General features: G+C 43.0%; 2 protein-coding genes across 9 annotated transcripts in view; both read left to right on the top strand.

Annotated features, from left to right (window-relative positions):
- Positions 1-3844, top strand: part of cacnb4a (calcium channel, voltage-dependent, beta 4a subunit) — a gene marked incomplete at both ends in the record, with an annotated part of 120639 nt that extends 116795 nt beyond the window's left edge. For all 7 annotated transcript variants that reach the window (XM_084309400.1, XM_084309397.1, XM_084309401.1 and 4 more), the window contains 4 exons: positions 90-241; positions 2193-2288; positions 2443-2619; positions 3581-3844. In XM_084309400.1, the coding sequence (XP_084165526.1) occupies positions 90-241; positions 2193-2288; positions 2443-2619; positions 3581-3844 (689 nt within the window). The remainder of the gene's footprint in view (positions 1-89; positions 242-2192; positions 2289-2442; positions 2620-3580) is intronic.
- A 2752-nt stretch (positions 3845-6596) lies between these two features.
- The window catches only part of arl5a (ADP-ribosylation factor-like 5A), a 34684-nt gene continuing 21511 nt past the window's right edge, over positions 6597-19769 (top strand). For both annotated transcript variants that reach the window (XM_084309513.1, XM_084309514.1), the window contains exon 1: positions 6597-6932. In XM_084309513.1, coding sequence (XP_084165639.1) covers positions 6794-6932 — 139 coding nt within the window. In that variant the 5' untranslated portion in view covers positions 6597-6793. The remainder of the gene's footprint in view (positions 6933-19769) is intronic.

The raw sequence follows: 19769 nt of genomic DNA, 5'->3' as shown, positions 1-19769 counted from the left end.
CATTGCTTTAGAGGTCTATATTTCAAACATGTACACAGGCTGTAGTCAAATGGTGGTGCCGCTATAACGTCAGTGCCATTCCCTTCTAGCGGAGGTCCAGAGTGAAATAGAGAGGATCTTTGAGCTGGCCAGGTCCCTACAGCTGGTGGTGCTGGACGCTGACACCATCAATCACCCTGCACAGCTCATCAAGACCTCCCTGGCACCCATCATCGTCCATGTTAAAGTCTCCTCTCCTAAGGTAACACCTTTCATATGGAAAAGATAAAAACATATACATATGGATGCTGCTATCTTGGCCAGGTCTCTTTTGGATCAAATAAGTAATTCAATGGGACTTCCTGGTTTAATAAAGGATAAATAAAATATAGTTCCTGTCTTCAGAACGCTTTTTTTTTTACACTATTATATGTTAGATTACTATTTGCCCAGACATATATGGCAGATTCTCAAAATTCCTAAGAATCGTATATGTGGATTTAGACTGTATACGAATCTTTTTTTCCAAATGGGTCAAGACTACCTCCTATCTAGATGATGATCAGAGGTGATGATGATTTTAGACTATGAATTGAAAATGGGGGACCCTGATGTAAACAAGACAAACGTCTTTCTCTGGTCTGCATCCCCTTAACAATTGTGTGTATTGAGCCGTACTGTATTGTACCCATTCTGCAATCTGTTAAATAAAGTTTTCATTCATTCATGCATTCATCATTTAACAGTGGGGTGTGATCCGTTTGCCCTTTTGTTTGTATATCACTGCCCTCTACTGGTAGGAAGGAGGACTTGTAATTCATACAAATGTATACATGTAGTAGTAGTCTTAGAAAACGACTGAGCCTGCATACAACAACATGTTGGTTAGGTGTTTTTTTTTTTATTGATCTTTTTCCCCCTCCATTTTCCTCCGATTTTTCTCCCATCCCAATGTTAGTCGTATGCCAATTCCCAGTCCCTTCCTGGTCGCTGCGCACTTACCCCCCACAGTCAGATCATCTGGGAGAGTGGAGGCTACCACGTGCTTCCTCCGACACACGTCCAGCCAATCACCGCTTCTTTTCACCTGGCAGCGCGGATTCTCATCGAGAGGGCGTAGCGTGTGGGAGGATCACACTATCCCCCTCAAGTCCTATCCGCGCTTAGCAGGCGCCCCGACCGAACTGTAGGAGTCGCTGTTTACAACGACCCGGACCCACCCCGCCAGCTTCTCCCACCCTCTAATACAGCCAATTGTATTAGTGCAGACGGCCAGCCAAGCTGGTGGCAACCCCGGAGCTGTGAGCTGGATTCGAACAGGCGAATCCAGCTCACAGCTCCGGGGTTGGTGACGAACGCAATCTCCGCTCGGCCACCTAACCGTTTTAATTACTTCTCCTTTGAAGTAATTGTGTGGTGAGTATTGTGTGGTGATTATGATGGTGTAGCAAAGTAGCCCTGTCTGAAGCCTATAGTAAGCCTGATATCTCCCTTGGCCTGAAGCCTAGTAAGCCTAATATCTCCCTTGGCCTGAAGCCTAGTAAGCCTAATATCTCCCTTGGCCTGAAGCCTAGTAAGCCTAATATCTCACTTGGCCTGAAGCCTAATATCTCCCTTGGCCTGAAGTCTAGTAAGCCTAATATCTCCCTTGGCCTGAAGCCTAGTAAGCCTAATATCTCACTTGGCCTGAAGCCTAATATCTCCCTTGGCCTGAAGCCTAGTAAGCCTAATATCTCCCTTGGCCTGAAGCCTAGTAAGCCTAATATCTCCCTTGGCCTGAAGCCTAGTAAGCCTAATATCTCCCTTGGCCTGAAGCCTAGTAAGCCTAATATCTCCCTTGGCCTGAAGCCTAGTAAGCCTAATATCTCCCTTGGCCTGAAGCCTAGTAAGCCTAATATCTCCCTTGGCCTGAAGCCTAGTAAGCCTAATATCTCACTTGGCCTGAAGCCTAATATCTCCCTTGGCCTGAAGCCTAGTAAGCCTAATATCTCCCTTGGCCTGAAGTCTAGTAAGCCTAATATCTCCCTTGGTCTGAAGCCTAGCAAGCCTAATATCTCACTTGGGGGGGGGTTCCCCTTTGGCTGACCGGTAGATGTTTCGTTTCCCATGTGGGAAACACAGGTTTGAATCCAGGTGTGTTACAATGACACCGCTCGTTATAGCAACATGCTATTGTTGGGAATATTGTAATAATGTACACATGCACTCCACAGGTTCTTCAGCGGCTGATCAAATCGAGAGGGAAGTCCCAAAGCAAACACTTAAACGTGCAGCTAGTGGCTGCGGACAAGCTAGCACAGTGTCCTCCAGTAAGTGAACGATAACAGCCTACAGCACCCTCACCCAAGACTACTGACCCCTACTCAGTTACTAAAGTCACATAGGATATCAGTATGCAGCTGTAAGCTACACTTTGCTCTCTCTGTCTCTCTTTCTCTCTCACTCTCCTCTCTGCTCTCTCAGGAGATGTTTGACATCATCCTGGATGAGAACCAGCTGGAGGATGCATGTGAACATCTGGCTGAGTACCTGGAGGCGTACTGGCGTGCAACGCACACCTCCCTTAGCACGCCCCTCAACCCTCTGCTGGGACGCAACCTGGGATCCACTGCTCTCTCCCCATATCCCGCCACCATACAGGTCAACCAACAGAACCATAGCTTATTTGAAATTGAAACAGTTGAAACACTTTAGAAGTTGTGTTGTATTAACCCTTTCACGACCACACTACAGAAGGTTAACCCTTTCACTACCACGGTTAAGCGTCTGTAGTGTGGTAGTGAAAGGGTTAACCTTCTGTAGTGTGGTCGTGAAAGGGCTAACCCTTTGTCGTGTGGCAGTGAAAGGGCTAACCTTCTGTATTGTCGCAGTGAAAGGGTTAACCATTTGGTAGTGTGGTAGTGAAAGGGTTAAGAAATAAATGTCAGCTTTAAACAAGATTACATCAGTAATCACATCAGCTTTTAAACTAATCAATTAATCAAGCTGCATAGAGATAGTTTTTCAGTTGACTATATGAACCCTAAAAGGTCTCATAGCCTTCTGAATGTTTTAGCAAGCTTTCATTAAAATGAGTCACACTCATCTGAATTGCATTGGTTGCTTTACCAATATACAAATAGCATTTCCCTTCTAGCCTAGTAATATTTTTAAAAGATTTTACAAAATCAGTATATCAATTTTCATTATCTTGAGATGATGAAATGTACAAATCTGATATCTCAAGACACAGATAATGACACAAATCACAATAATAATAAAAACAAAATGTATCTTGCTTGTTGGAAATGTTCACCATAACAAAGAATACTCATATACAAGATTGTATGATTAAATTTGAGCTGCTAATGGTATCAATCTCCATATATCTTTGCTCGCTATGTAATAAATTGATGCAGCTTGTCTATAGATGGTTTCAGTGGAATTGCATTGCTGGGAAACAGCTTGGACCAACGTTTTATTTCCCGTCAGCCATTGCCACGGCAACGGGAAATAAACGTGGGTCCATTTAGAATGTTTACGTTGTCAAGTTGAAACCGTCTATGAAACCGGTTCGATCTGAGAGATTGACCTTTCAGTCTGTTTCCGCTCCCGTCGACAGGGCCAAAGAAATAAAAACAGCAACCACCCAGCGGGTGACCCCTCGCCCACCGAGCGCCGCAGCCTTATGCCGACCGACGAGAACTACCACAACGAGCAGCAACGGAAGAACCGCAACCGCCTGTCCTCCGGCTCCCAGCACAGCCGGGACCACTACCCGCTGGTGGAGGAGGAATACCAGGACCCTTACCAGGACTCGTACAAGCCCCACCGTAACCGAGGCTCCCCGGGAGGCTATGGCCAGGACTCGAGGGACAGGCTTTGAACCGGGGCCTGCTGTAGACGCAGTGCAGGCCTCTGTCCCCTCTTGCCGGTTCACATCACCGTGGAGCTGAGGGCTGAGGCAGCTTTGCTGGAATACAATGAAGCTACAGCTCTCATTTGGCTCCTCCAGTTTATTTGGACTAATAACAACATGTTCTCTTTAAAGTGTAGTACTAGTACTTGGCTTTCCCTTTGGCACTGGTTTTGACCTTTGAACCTAAAAAAAAAGAAAAAGTTTCAGATTGTGATGCCTTTTCTTGTTTTTCTATCCACAAAGAAAGGTTTTGTTTCTGAAAATTGTATAAGAGCAGGTTACTTGTGTTTTAAAGGGAAAGCTTAAACTATACTACACCTCGTCTCATTTGAATATGGCACAGATACGGCCTGTGGCTGATGTGAAGTACACTAGCAGATTACCGTGTGTGTGATTCAGGGGTCCCTATGGGCTCCTCTTGCCATCTCTGTAGCATGCAGGGCGATGTGTCACGATGACCTGCCTCAAAAGCCAGTGTCAGAGAGCACCAAGCATCCGGTGGTGACGATCAGCACAGAACCTGTTTGCACGTTTTCCAGGAGCTGGTAGAAGCAGAGTGAAATGCATCTTTAATGATAATGCTCCTTAGGTTTGTTCGACATTGTCTTGGATGTGAGTGTATCCAGTCCTGTGCAAACCGGCTGTTTGGAAAAAGCAGAAAGCTTAGCAAATATGTATTTAAAGTGATATTGTTTTTCATGGGGTTCTCTTTGGGTTCCTCTTGCTCTCTGAACATCTTTCACAGACATCATACTTAGTGCCATTTTGCCACGAGCCACATCAGATCAGGGCAGACATATAAACAACAAATCATGTGGAAATAGAATACTTTCAAGGTTTCAGCCCTCAGGAATGGGTATTACCATTGCACTCATTCAAATCACCAAATGGGATGACGCATACAGTAGTATTTGTACTGTCAATTACCCTGTTTTTTTTAAGGTTTCTCTAATGTAAATGTTACAAATAAAGTTGTTAATGTATGGAAGAGCCACCTTCAGAGCAGCCAACGCTAGAAAGGTCATGCCAGCATCAGCATGTCTTTTCATATGCCATGCACTCATCCAGGGCCATTATCTGGTTTGTGTTTGGGAGTCCATTGGAGGTAGGCTATAGTATAGTATTTTAGTGAGTGACTTGTAATTTAAGGGTTCCATATTTAGATCAGATCAAAACATGTGAAATGGATGCCTTATTTATTTTAGGTTTCACTGTCACTATATGACATTACATCAAAAAAAATTAAAACCCTGCATAAGTCTTCCAATAGGTTTTCTTATTGTATATGCCTAATCATCCAATTAATTTTCGTTGAGTTGCTGTTCATTGTGCATTCTTGTGCATTCTTGCCTTTTTCATATCTTCAGATGTAGCATTTTCATTCCTTTTGAAATTCAACAGAGGCTGGTTATACACAACTCTATTGGAGAGAACTTGGGCAAGGTTTGTGCACAGAATTTTGTCACAATGTCTTTAACATGCTGCATTTGTGTAAACAGAGCAATTCCCTCCAATTTAAATCCATTGAATTGACTTGTGAATGCTCCAAACTGATACTGGAAAAAATCCTTCTATCTTGCAGTTTGATATTATGTTGAAGAAATCATGTTCGCCTGAGTTTTTATTTTGTATCTATTTATTTTGCAGTTTGTGGAGCAGGAGTCTCTTTGTGCTTCAGTGCTTCTAGAACAAATGATCAACATGGAGACTTCTGTTCTCATCCACCCATACAGTAGCTATTATTGATGCAACAAAACTGCAGAGTGCAAGCAATGATTCAAAAAATATTTGAATACTGCCTGTGTGAGAATTATCCATTGATTCAAATAATTGTGTGTATACTGCCATTTTATAGTGGAAGTATGGAAGTGTGTGTGTGTGTGTGTGTGTGCGTGTGTGCATTGCATACACCTATCTATAATTCTCTCCATCCAGCATTATCTGCACCCTTGGTAAAAAGGCTATATCACAAATTGGAAATAAAATAATTCTAAACAATTATCTCTGAGTTTTCTTCTTACAGCCTTTTGGTTAGTGTTTACCAAGGGTGCCAGAAATTCTGGAGACACTATTTTCTCTTTATCTCCCTTTTAATTGAAACTCACACTTTCCATCCATGTCTTTATTTTCTGATATAGCATTGAACAGATATGGTTGTGGTCATGGTTGATAGATAGTATAAAAAAAGTGATCTTTGTAAACATGAGAATAAATCATGAAGAAATATTGGCATCATTATTCTATTTAGAAGTGTAAGAAAAAAATAAGGAATAACTTTGTGATGTGAAATGTCATAACAAGGCAACAAACGTTAGATGCATTAATATTGTCTAAGACAGGTCTGTATAACGTTAATATTGTTTTCTCATTATCAACAGGCCCTGACTACTAGTCTATATAATATAAGTATTGTCTTTTCTGCAGTTCTTCTAACTTATTTATATAAACGTATAACTCATATAAAGGTTTTTTTAATAAATCAAACAAGATTCATTCAGATGGGGGACCCTGATGTAAACAAGACGAAAGTCTTTCTCTGGTCTGCATCCCCTTAACAATTGTGTGTATTTAGCCGTACTGTATTGTACCCATTCTGCAATCTGTTAATAAAGTTTTCAATCAATCAATCAATTGATCCAAATCCAAGATATAAATTCAAGCTCATTTTGACACCGCCCAGCTTGCACCACGCATGCGCAAGTCTGACAGCTAACTAGCGCAGCCAGCTGATGAGACCAGAGAGCGACAGTAGCTGGGTTACAATGTCGCCGTAGTCTTTGCAACACGAAATTCAATGTTGACTCTTACGTGAACGATATAATTCGCGCAACTATGACAGGTTTACACAGAAGCTTCGGTCGTTCGCTCTTTTCCTTAGCAGTTCCAATTGTATTTAGTTGGTTAGCTATTTAGCTAATGTCGATAGCATTATTGGATACTAGCATCAACGCTTGCTGGCTACAAGGAATTCTCACAAGCTGCTGGCATCGTAACATCTCAACACCAGCCATGGGAATACTGTTTACTAAACTATGGAGGCTTTTTAATCATCAAGGTAAGAGGGGATTTGTCACGATCAACTGAAGGCGTTATGCTATGGAACAGTCTGTGTGCTCGGCTACTAGCTGATTTGTGTTTTCAGAGAGAGGCCCGCTGTGTGACGCTGATCTGTAGCTAGTATCGTGTGTTTCATCACAGTCAGCAGCCTCCATGTTATTATGTAACGTGTCTTTAACTGATGATCACTGGCTAGTTAACGTGAACCCTCTTGGTACCCAACTATGTGGAAGTGAAGTTGGCGAATATCCTATTTTAGTTGTTAACCTAAGTTACTATTAGACAGTCTCCTCCCCACCGCATGTATATATTCTCTCCCGCCCACCCACCCCCTCCTAATGTACAGTCTCCTCCCCATCATATCTATATACTCTGTCAGGATCTATGGGTAACAGTACTGTATATTTGCATATCATATGTCACAAATGTAACCGTACTAAATACCTGTATGTCCCTATGCCATAAATGTCATGTATGTTGTCTGATTGATTGAATTGATTGATTGATTGAAAAGTTTATTAACAGATTGCAGAATGGGTACAGTACAGCTCAATACATACAATTGTTAAGAGGATGCAGACCTGAGAGACTTTCGTCTTGTTTCCATCAGGGTCCCCCATTTTCAATTCATCATATGACACACACGACATACAGATAGACAGTACTGCTACATCTATACATTTATGACATACCAGATTTTCAAATACAGTACTGTTTGTGATACTAAAAAAAATCCAGAAAAAGAGTGTATATACATTTGACATAGAAACTGTGCATTGGGGGAGGTTGGGTAGGTGGGGTGGGGCTGTACATTGGAGGTGGGGGGGGGGGGGGGACACTGTACATTGGAATACTGACATACATTTGACATAGAAACTGTACATTGGAGGAGGTTGGGTAGGTGGGGTGGGGTTGGGTGGGGCTGTACATTGGAATACTGACAAAGCCATGCTTGGTCTTTATTGTACAACTGGGTTAGGACATTTGTAGGGGCCAGTTTTGAATTGCAGTCTCCCGTAGGTGTTCTTTGAGAGTGTTTTTGAAGGTGGGTAGTGATTCACATTCCTTTACAGCTTTGGGTAGGGCGTTCCACATTGTTGTGGCATAATTGCGAAATGTGTTTAGTCCCTTGTTTGAGCCGAATCTGGGTTTTACATGATTTGTGGAGCTCCCTCTGGTGTTGTGATCGTGGTATTCACTGACCTTTGGGAAGTATTTTGACATGTACATGGGTACCTTGGTCGTGTAGTGTATCTTGTAGACCAGGCCCATTGCAAGTTGCTGTACTCTGTTGTCTACTCTAAGCCATCCTAGGTTGGCAAAGTGTGCAGGGGTGAGGTGGGTTCTAGGAGTCAGGTCAAGCAGTAGTCTGACTAGTTTGTTTTGAGATGTTTGTAATTTGGTTTTTAGTGCCTTTGAGGTGCTTTGGTCTACTATGTCATAAATGTCGCTATGAATTGAAAATGGGGGACCCTGATGTAAACTAGACTAAAGTCTTTCTCTGGTCTGCATCCCCTTAACAATTGTGTGTATTGAGCCGTACTGTATTGTACCCATTCTGCAATCTGTTAATAAAGTTTTCATTCATTCACTGCAAGTGGTAGCTGCAAATTGGTTACTTCCCCAAACTAACCCTTTGTTAGAAAATTACATTAACGCCCTGTTTCTTTTATGCATTATATAACTTTATAGTAATGTCCCGGTCGGCTTTCCGGACTATTATTATCCTATGTATGTTTTTTTTTAAGATACCAAAGTTGGGTATCGGTGTAATGTTACTAATTATTTACACAAAGTTTGCATTAGCTGGACTAGGAGATCAACTAACCTACTGCGAATTACTTTAGGTTTGAGGAGAGAGGCTAGTGTTGCATCGTTGTATTTATCACAATTCAGACCTAGTTGAAGTGAAATCGATCCTTGGGCTACTGATCCTCAGCCAGTAAATGGATAGGCTTGTGCGAATCCATTGTACGGTAATATGATGAATAATGAACGTTCACCCTCTCCTCTCACATGATACCCAACCTGACTACCTGATTTTACGTTGCATTCTCTGCAAATTCGACACAATGAAGTGTGTTGTCATCAGCCACATCATCAGGATAAGGTTAATAGTAGGGATGAATGACTCACTCAGTTTACCTCAGAGTGGTTTATGCTGACTTAAGCAGGCCACTCAGGTCAGTTTACCTGTATTATCAGGTGAGACTAGAGCATGTGTGTTTTTCTCTTCCTCCCAAAACACATCTTAAACAAGGATAAGGATAAACAAAGATGTTGCTGTTTCTGAAAATAGGACACGACTCCTACTGGTATTTGTTGGGAAATAGGCCATTTAATCTGCTAAACATGTGTCACTTTGTTCACATACAGTAGCCTGCCCTAGGTCCTTATTTTGTTCACATAGGCCAGGTCCTTATTTTGTTCACATCCTCTTGAACAACAGCCCCAACTACTTTTCTTATTAGATGGGTTTTGCACCCTAAAAAAATTATGCAAAGTGTAGTAATTGTGTGTCAAATGTGAAAATACATGTCTCATTTAAGCTGCTGTGAAAAGCTAGCATACATTTAGCTGTGTTCTCTTAAACTTAGACCACCACCATTGAAATGTATGATAAACATCCTGACTATGACAGTTCTCCCGAGCATAGCACACCGGTGGGCTTAATTGTTTGCTGGAGGCATCATTGTGAGGCCAGTCATGCAGTCAACAAATAGTCTATTCTATTCCTTTTCCTTTCCGTTCTCTTTTCAATTCTGCTTCTTTTGTGTTCTGTTTCTAAGTCAGTTTGAAGCTGTTATTGCTAGCCTTAGCTTTCTTCCCCTGAGTGTTCCACGTCCCAGGAAATCTTGTGAGACTGGAGGCGTTTCTTGGGTGTCTGTCAGGAATGTCAGACGAAGGGCTTTTCACCAGGGCTGTCCTCTAGTGTTTGGTTGATTCAGCCTTATGGGACAATAGGGAGTTAATTAACGGAGAGTAACGCATCACAAACTCTGTAGGCAAGGAAGGGCATACTTTCTTAGGATGACACAGCATTAAGTCATGCTGCTGTATAACAATGGGCCTCAGTAATAGCAGGCATACCATAGAGTTGGTTACAATACTGTCATACTCGCCATTTCTAAGTTTTAAGAATTTTATTTGAAAATCTTTCTTTCTTTTTGCAGATTAACATTACCAGTAATATGGTGTGCACTGCAGGAACAATCTGAACCCCTATTATACGAGGGCTGTGTGTTGATTTATATTTTAATGAACAAAATGAATGATAAAGTTCAACAACCCTTTTTGACTTCATGACTTGACATAAGTGACACAAATAAATCTGAATGGGTTAGGCTACAACTTGAAAAGGGATGCAATTTGGAGAACATTAGAGCATACAGCAGATACTGTATGTCGCTGACAAAAAAAAGATGAGCTAAATTGTTACTAAAAAATATACATTTTAGGACATTAAATATCGCAATAATACTTGTAGCCGCAATTTCACAGGAGCTTGTTATTGCAATATGGATAAATCCATATCACAACCCTAATGGCAGTAATGTAGTCTATTTACAGTATATGTTAGAGGGATCATTGTTGGGCCACATCGTTTTATTTCCAAACAATTGCTTACAATCAATAGCCTAAATGTATATGTTTATAGTATATATACAGTATAGTACTGTATATGTATATTACAGTATAGTACTGTAATAGTACTGGTATAGTACTGTACCAGTCAGGTCAGTAGGCAGCTCTCCAGAATTAATGTAAACAAGGCCAGAGGACCGGACAACACCAATCCCAGGGTGCTCAAGGTATGTGCAGAGCAGCTGGCAGCACCGCTCCAGCATCTTTTCAACCTCTCCCTGAGGCTGGAGAGGGTGCCCCAGCTCTGGAAGACCTCCTGCATTGTCCCGGTGCCCAAGAAGGGACGTCCCAGCACCCCCAACGACTACAGGCCAGTCGCTCTGACGTCACACGTCATGAAGACGTTTGAGAGACTGGTCCTGCAACACCTCAAGCCCCTGGTGCGTGACTCCCTCGACCCCCTGCAGTTTGCATACCAGGCAAACATCGGGGTGGAGGATGCCATCATCTACATGCTCCACAGAGCGTACACGCACCTGGAGAAGCCGCGCAGCTCAGTGAGGATTATGTTCTTTGATTTCTCCAGCGCCTTCAACACCATCCAGCCGTCACTGCTAGCGGAGAAGCTCTCTGCGATGCAGCTGGAGCACGGCTTGGTGGCCTGGATCAAGGACTACCTCACTGAGAGGCCACAGTACGTCAGACTAAAGGACAGTCAGTCTGACGTACTGGTGAGCAACACCGGCGCCCCCCAGGGAACTGTGCTGTCACCCTTCCTCTTCACCCTCTACACCTCAGACTTCTGCCGCAACTCCAGCGGGTGCCACCTGCAGAAGTTCTCAGACGACTCCTCCATCGTAAGCTACATCACCGACGATGATGAGGAGGAGTACAGAGCCCTGGTGGAGAGCTTCGTGGGGTGGAGCGACAGCAACCACCTCCAACTCAACACCAGTAAGACCAAGGAGCTGGTGGTGGACTTCCGGAGGGGCAAGAAGAGGCCCCCCCCGATTCCCATCTCCATCCGAGGGGTGGATGTGGAGATGGTGGACTCATACAAGTTCCTTGGGGTACACCTGAACTAGGGCTGGGCGATATGGAAAAAAATCATATCGCGATAACGATATGATAATTTTATTTTATTTCTCCATATCGATAATTATCGAATTGTTATAAGTATAAAAAAAATAATTTTTTTTTCTTTTTTTTAACAACATATGTATGTTTATTTTGCAGCAATTCTTTGTCATTGCCGCCATCTTTAGTGTTACTATTCCCCTCACACTCCAGTTCTCAGGCTGCAGCTGGTTTAAAAGCTAAAGTAAACCGGCTTCTCTGCTGGCTGTGGCTCCAGAGGAGTTGAACAGTTCTGGCTCTGCTAGTTTATTTTCGATCTTTTGGCGCTTTTTTGGTGGACAAACCACCGCACATGTGCACTGTGACTCGTGACTGGAGTCTAGTTCTGCTAGCACACATAGCCTACTGTGTACAGACGGTTTCAAAATGTATTTTAAATTAGTTCTCAAGTTCTTTAATTAGAAAGCAAACAAAATAAATGGACAAGAGAAAAATAAATCTGAATTTGGTCAGTATTGTCATTTGGACAAGCAAAGCCATTACTTTAAGTTGCAGGCAAGAAAGACAAGTCTGTCCACTGTCTCTGGTTTTAAAACTGCCCTTTTGCAGGTAAAAAAATTAAAAAAAATTAAAAAAAAAGGAAAAAAGAAAAACGATTTTTCGATTTTTTTATTTTGATATTCGATATCGATTATTAAAATATATCGCGATATTTATCGTTATATCGCCCAGCCCTAACCTGAACAATAAACTGGACTGGTCGGACAACACAGAGGCCCTCTACAGGAAGGGACAGAGCAGGCTGTTCTTCCTGAGGAGACTCGGGTCCTTCAATGTGTGCAACAAACTGCTGCAGTCTTTTTACCAGTCTGTTGTGGCCAGCATCCTCTTCTATGCTGTGGCATGCTGGGGAGGCTACATCAACTCAAGGGACACCAACAAGCTCAACAAGCTGGTGAGGAAGGCTAGCTCTGTGGTGGGAGTCGAGCTACCTAGACTTGAGGTGATGGTAGAGAGGGGGATGATAAGGAAGCTGGATGCCATCATGGAGAACCCCTACCACCCCCTCTACGACGAGCTAGTCAAGATGAGAAGCTCGTTCAGCCACAGACTCATTCCCCCCCGACACTCAACTAACCGCCTCGGACAGTCCTTCATACCAGCGGCCATCAGGCTCCACAACAGTGGGCAGCGACTAGCAGCCTCCAGGCCCCACAACAGGGGGCAGCGACAGCGACTGCTACCAGACATTGACCTGGGACTTATAGGAACCCAAGGGGGACAACGTAGACTACCCTGGTACTTTGATTAATGTATACTCCGTAGATAGTAAATTATAACACTACCTCATGCATACTGCACCTTATGTGACACTGTGAATAATGTGAATATTCCTCAGCTAGTCAGATAGTAAATTATATTGACCATATTGATCAATTGTTTACACTGCCTGTGTTGTCCTTTACTACCTGTATACTGTGTTGTTTTACTACCTGTACCCCTCCCCCCCCTCCCCCATGCTGCTATGATGCCTGAATTTCCCCAAGGGGATCAATAAAGGAATATCTTATCTTATCTTATCTTACTGTATATGGTAAGGGTCAAATGGTAGCCACTAGTGAGTCTTGATACTAATACAAAAAAAGAAATTCAGGGCGGTTTTTAATTGATTGAATACAAATGGATCATTACTTCATAAATGTGTCAACAGTAGAATATGCTCAATCTAGTTCTTGGTGTCTGCTTTGCTTTCACGTCCTCACTTTTGCGGTTTAGCTGTTACTCTTAACAGCTCTATTCAGAATCATTAGTGCTCTCACATAGGAATCATCCATGTAATATATTATTTCTTTTTAAAATTTGTTTTCTATTGTAAAAAAATGTAAGGTAGCTTGTTTCCATGCAGTGCGATTCTCTGACTCTTAAGTGTTACCTTGGAATCAGTAGAAAGCATTTACGTAGACCGTGTGCGTGCATGTATGCGTGTGCGGTGCTGTCTTGATGCTAGGCCTGCTTATAGTCTAAACATGGAGATTAATCTGGCATGGATGGCATACTTCAAAACGTGTAGAGACAGATTCCAGAATCCAGACATACCCTCATCCTCAAATCAAGTCAAGTCAAATTTATTTGTATAGCCCAAAATCACATTACATTTCTCAATGGGCTTCACAGGCTCACAAAGGTACAACACCCCCTGGATTAATCTCCAAAGAAGATAAGGAAAAGTTCCCACAGAAAAAAATACTTAATAGGAAAAAAAACTTAGATGGGCAATTCAATGAGAGATACCCTCCAACTAGGATTGCCAGACATTGACATGTGTTGAAATGGGCAACAATTTAATACAATAAGGGAGTAATAATAGTGATAATATACAATAAAAGGTAAATAATAGAAAGGCATAACGGGTAAGGACAGACAACGTCCATAGAGTTTGCATCAAACACACAACTCAGGAGATGGCGCAGGACGGGGAGGCAAAGCACAGGTCAGGCACATAGAGCAGAGACGGCCGGGGCAGGAGGCAGAGCAGGACACCGCTTCCAGGCCAGATACACTCGGCAGAGAGACGGCCGGGGCAGGAGGCAGAGCAGGACACTGCTTACAGGCCAGATACACTCGGCAGAGAGAGAGCCAGGGTAAGAGGCAGATCCAGGACACTGCTTACAGGCCAGATACACTCGGCAGAGAGAGAGACAGGGTAGGAGGCAGATCCAGGACACTGCTTACAGGCCAGATACACTCGGCAGAGAGAGAGCCAGGGTAGGAAGCAGATCCAGGACACTGCTTACAGGGCAGATACACTCGGCAGAGAGAGAGCCAGGGTAGGAGGCAGATCCAGGACACTGCTTACAGGCCAGAGACAGGGTAGGAGGCAGATCCAGGACACTGCTTACAGGCCAGATACACTCGGCAGAGAGAGAGCCAGGGTAGGAAGCAGATTCTCGAAGTCAACTTCCTGTCTGTTGTTGCTAGGCAACTGCAGCGTGGGGGGAAACTGCCCCGCCTGGTACATTGTGTACGGTTCATTTAGTGCAGAAACTGATCGTTAAAGCGTCAAATTAAAGACTATCAAGCGGAATTTTCTTCAGTCCTTCACAATGCCAAAGAGCTGCTGTGTTACGCGGTGTACTAATGACAAAAACAGAAATCCAAATCGCAAGTTTTATACCATCATGGAGGAAAAAGTGGCTGGTGGCTAACGTTCGGCTAACTCGCTCTGTGTTGTGGTCGTGGTAGCTACATGCTAAGCTAACGTTAATTACATAATATCGAACTGATAGGAGCTTATCTTATCTAATCTTACGTGGATGTTTGATCGGGTAGTGGCACACGTGGTACCACCACGTAAGATTAGATAAGATAAGCTCCTATCGGTTCGATATTATGTAATTAACGTTAGCTTAGCATGTAGCTACCATGACCACAACACAGAGCGAGTTAGCCGAACGTTAGCCACCAGCCACTTTTTCCTCCGTGATGCATCAGCTGGTATTATATAAAACTTGCGATTTGGATTTCTGTGTTTGTTATTAGTACAAAACGTAACACAGCAGCTTCAATTTGGGTATTCGAGAGATGGCCATGTCTGCAGGTGTTTTGTATGGACATTATGTCAAGTCAATCAGGGGGAGATCTTTGACTCATATCTCGCCTTAGAATCACCAGAAAGGCTTTCGAAATAGTGAAATGCCATGTTGGCCTCAATATTTTCAAAACAAATCGTATGAAAATGTTATGAAATGAACAAGAATGTGATAAAACATGTAATAAAAACGGACCTCAACGCATGCATTTGATGGTAAAAATCCGTATGGTCCCCCTATACCAAGATGGCGGCGGTCTCGTGACATCAGAGTGTCTTCGAGAATCCAGGACACTGCTTACAGGCCAGATACACTCGGCAGAGAGAGAGACAGGGTAGGAGGCAGTTCCAGGACACTGCTTACAGGCCAGATACACTCGGCAGAGAGAGAGACAGGGTAGGAGGCAGTTCCAGGACACTGCTTACAGGCCAGATACACTCGAGCCAGGGTAGGAAGCAGATCCAGGACACTGCTTACAGGCCAGATACACTCGGCAGAGAGAGAGACAGGGTAGGAGGCAGATCCAGGACACTGCTTACAGGCCAGATACACTCGGCAGAGAGAGAGCCAGGGTAGGAGGCAGATCCAGGACACTGCTTACAGGCCAGATACACTCGGCAGAGAGAGAGCCAGGGTAGGAGGCAGATCCAGGACACTGCTTACAGGGCAGATACACTCGGCAGAGAGAGAGCCAGGGTAGGAGGCAGATCCAGGACACTGCTTACAGGCCAGATACACTCGGCAGAGAGAGAGCCAGGGTAGGAGGCAGATCCAGGACACTGCTTACAGGCCAGATACACTCGGCAGATAGAGAGCCAGGGTAGGAAGCAGATCCAGGACACTGCTTACAGGCCAGATACACTCGGCAGAGAGAGAGCCAGGGTAGGAGGCAGATCCAGGACACTGCTTACAGGCCAGATACACTCGGCAGAGAGAGAGCCAGGGTAGGAAGCAGATCCAGGACACTGCTTTCACCACCAGGAGCAGACCTGGTACCTGTACATCAGTGGAGGCTGCTGACCAGATTTTTAGGTGAAGCACAAATTATTATATTATATTATATATTAAATAATATTTTTAAAACATCCCCCACTGTGTGTCAGTGGTCAGTGGACACAGATGAAAACATATTAACATTAGGTGACAGCGGACCTGACCAGATGAAAACATATTAGGTGACAGCGCACCTGACCAGATGAAATCATATTAGGTGACAGCGCACCTGACCAGATGAAATCATATTAGGTGACAGCGCACCTGACCAGATCAAAACATATTAGGTGACAGCGCACCTGATCAGATCAAAACATTTTAGGTGACAGCGCACCTGACCAGATCAAAACATATTAGGTGAAGGTGACAAGGAAGCCACAGACTCATACCCCCCCGACACTCAACTAACCGCCTCGGACAGTCCTTCATACCAGTGGCCATCAGGCTCCACAACAGTGGGCAGCGACTGCTGCCAGACATCGACCTAGAACTAATAGGAATAGGAACCCAAGTAGGACAATAACACTACCTTATGCATACTGCACCTTATGTGGATACTGTGATACTGTGAATAATGAATAATGTATATTTCAGTTAAGCAGTGTAAACAAATAGGTCAATATAATTTACTATCTAACTAACTGAAATATACTTTCAGTATGCATGGGGGAAGGGGGGGGGGGTACAGGTAGGGTTGGGCATCGTTTGGATTTGAACGATTCCGGTTCCGATTCCGATTCTCCATATCGATTCCTGTTCTAAACGATTCTCGATTCCGATTCTTTGAGGTGCAGGTCAAAACAGGTCACAGCTTATTTCGAAGGAGATTTTTTATTTTTTTTTTATTTCAAAAAGAAAATCATACTATTCACATTTTCAGTTGACTTGATACAGTTTAATTTGGTTGCTGTACTGTAACTAGGGTATTAAAAAAAAAAAAAAAAAAAAAAAAAGTTAAAAAAAAAAAAGTAAAAAAAAAAAAAAAAAAAACGAAATTTAGAATCGAAATTCAAATATGTTACTTCCGGTTCCAGAACCGGAAGTTAGGAACCGGTTCCTATTAGAACCGGTTTTCGGTGCCCAACCCTAGGTACAGGTAGTGAAAACAACACAAGCAGTGTAAACAAATAGGTCAATATAATTTACTATCTAACTGTGTTGTTTTCACTACCTGTACCCCCCCCCCCTTCCCCCATGCTGCTATGATGCCTGAATTTCCCCAAGGGGATCAATAAAGGAATATCTTATCTTATCTTAAAAGGAAAGATGAAATTACCTACCTGGGTTCCATCCTATAGAGGCAAATCTTTCCTGTGACAAAATGGGATCCAATGTAATAAAACTAAGTCAACCAACAAACTAGATTCCTGTACCGGATCTCCTCTCTGGTAAACAAGAATACCTTGAAGACTCTAACAGGAGCACTCATTCAAGGGTACTACGACTATGCTTGCACCTCATGGTACCAAAGCACCTCAAAGGCACTAAAAACAAGATTACAAACATCACAAAACAAACTGGTCAGACTACTGCTTGACCTTACTCCTAAAACCCACCTCACCCCTGTCCACTTTGACAACCTAGGATGGCTTAGAGTAGACGACAGAGTACAGCAACTTGCAATGGGCCTGGTCTACAAGATACACTACACCACTAAGATACCCATGTGCATGTCGAAATACTTCCCTAAGGTCAGTGAATACCACGACCACAACACCAGAGGGAGTTCCACAAATCATGTTCAACCCAGATAAAATAATTTAAAAAGTAAAAAAAAAAAAAAAAAAAAAAATGTAATAAAAGAAAATAGTCATAACTTAGAAATGAGATTGCATAGGTCTAGGCCTGCCACGATAACACATTTTGCTGGGCGATTAATTGCCCCCGAAAATATCACGATAAGCGATATTATTGCGACCGGTTAGAGAATTTTTTTTTGAGAAATGTATTTCCCAAAACTTTTATTTTGAAGCCCACCGCTCCGTCTTTTCCGGTGTTTTAGACTTTTATTTTGAAGCCCACCGACCGGACCGGAAGTATTGTTGTTATTATCCTAGCGGCACCTATGAGCGGCCAACTTGTCTCGTCCGGTTGTGTTTTTGAGCTAATGATAAAACAAATATTGAGATTGTTGGTGAACAACTAACTTTAGGTTAGTTTTAACGTTAGCTACTAACGTTAGATGCAGCTACTACAGGCAATCAACGATGAGGAGGAAGCGTCAAAGCAGTATATAATAGAATAGCTGTGGTGCGTAGGGCAGGCACTGCAGCACGACTCGAAACTACCTACTACGTTATAATAAATTAATTCATGTTTAACTTGTCCCCGTGTCCAGTCCTTTGACTAGCCCCACCCGTTCATTGTAAACAATGATGCATGTAATTGTATTAACGTTATTCTGTGTTGTAGCTATGCTATACGTTGTATTTCGTTTGTTAGCTATTTAGCTAATGTTAGCATTGAATGAGAATCAACACTCGATCTTTCATCTTTATTTAGCAGTCCAGTTTCTCCGGGCAGTAGCGAGTAACTACTTGGGTCTAAAAATAGCTAACGTTACACTATAAATAACGCTACTTGGTTAAAAGGAGCAACACCATTGAGAAATGTAGTTAAGCTATATGTGGCGTTGCTACTGCCCCACGGAGCTCCCGTGCTGTGCTCTGTAGTAAGGCCAGCGGCCCCCCACACGGACAGTGACTGACAAGGGGCACTGGTTCCGCCTCATTAAAACAAACGCGCAAATAGCAATTAATCGTGCCCGTCAAAATCATTGCATTAATTTTAATTATCGCGGCAATTAATCGATTTATTGCTTATCGCGGCAGGCCTACATAGGTCTATGAATCGATATCGCGATTCTGTTTCGATTAATTGCCCAGCCCTACAGTGTGTACAGTAAGTTAGCTTGGTGATTATCATTGTGATGTAGGCTAAGCTGGCTAGCTACTGTTAGCATACAAGCACTGTAGCCTACTTACTTTTTCATCCACAACGTTTTTTCTGATCCAGATGCATAAGTCCACTTCTTCATGTTGCTCAGTTGCTGGTTTATACTTCGGTCCTAATGTTGGCGCAAAGTTTAATTTAGCCTGACTTGACTTGTTATAGCTGTACAGCTTACTAACTACTAAACAACAACTTTCTCATAGTCTCAACTTTCACATAGTCAAAACGGGTCCAGCTGCATGTCCGAAGGATAGGTTTAGCTCGGGCCAATCTCAAGTTTCTCAAGTTTCTTTATTAGTTGTCATACAGAAGTACAGAATACTTTTATACAAAATGCTTCTTTATGTTACATTTTGTATAAAAGTATTCTGTACTTCTGTATGACAACTAATAAAGAAACTTGAGAAACTTGAGATTGGCCCGAGCTAAACCTATCCTCCGGACATGCAGCTGGACCCGTTTTGACTTTGCAATGCAGCAATCTCTGATTGGATTTGCAAGGCTGCCAATCATATTCAACCTCTGTGTATTGGATGTCAAGGGCTGTCAATCAATCAATCCTCCATTCAATGCAGGGCTCTACGCTAACCTTTTTCACTAGGGGCACAGGTGCTCCTAAATGAAAAAATTTAGGAGCA

This window comes from Notolepis coatsorum (genome assembly GCF_963971535.1).
Source record: "Notolepis coatsorum genome assembly, chromosome: 3".
In the NCBI taxonomy this organism is placed as follows: Eukaryota; Metazoa; Chordata; class Actinopteri; order Aulopiformes; family Paralepididae; genus Notolepis; species Notolepis coatsorum.
This window is presented reverse-complemented; position numbering and strand designations above follow the sequence as displayed.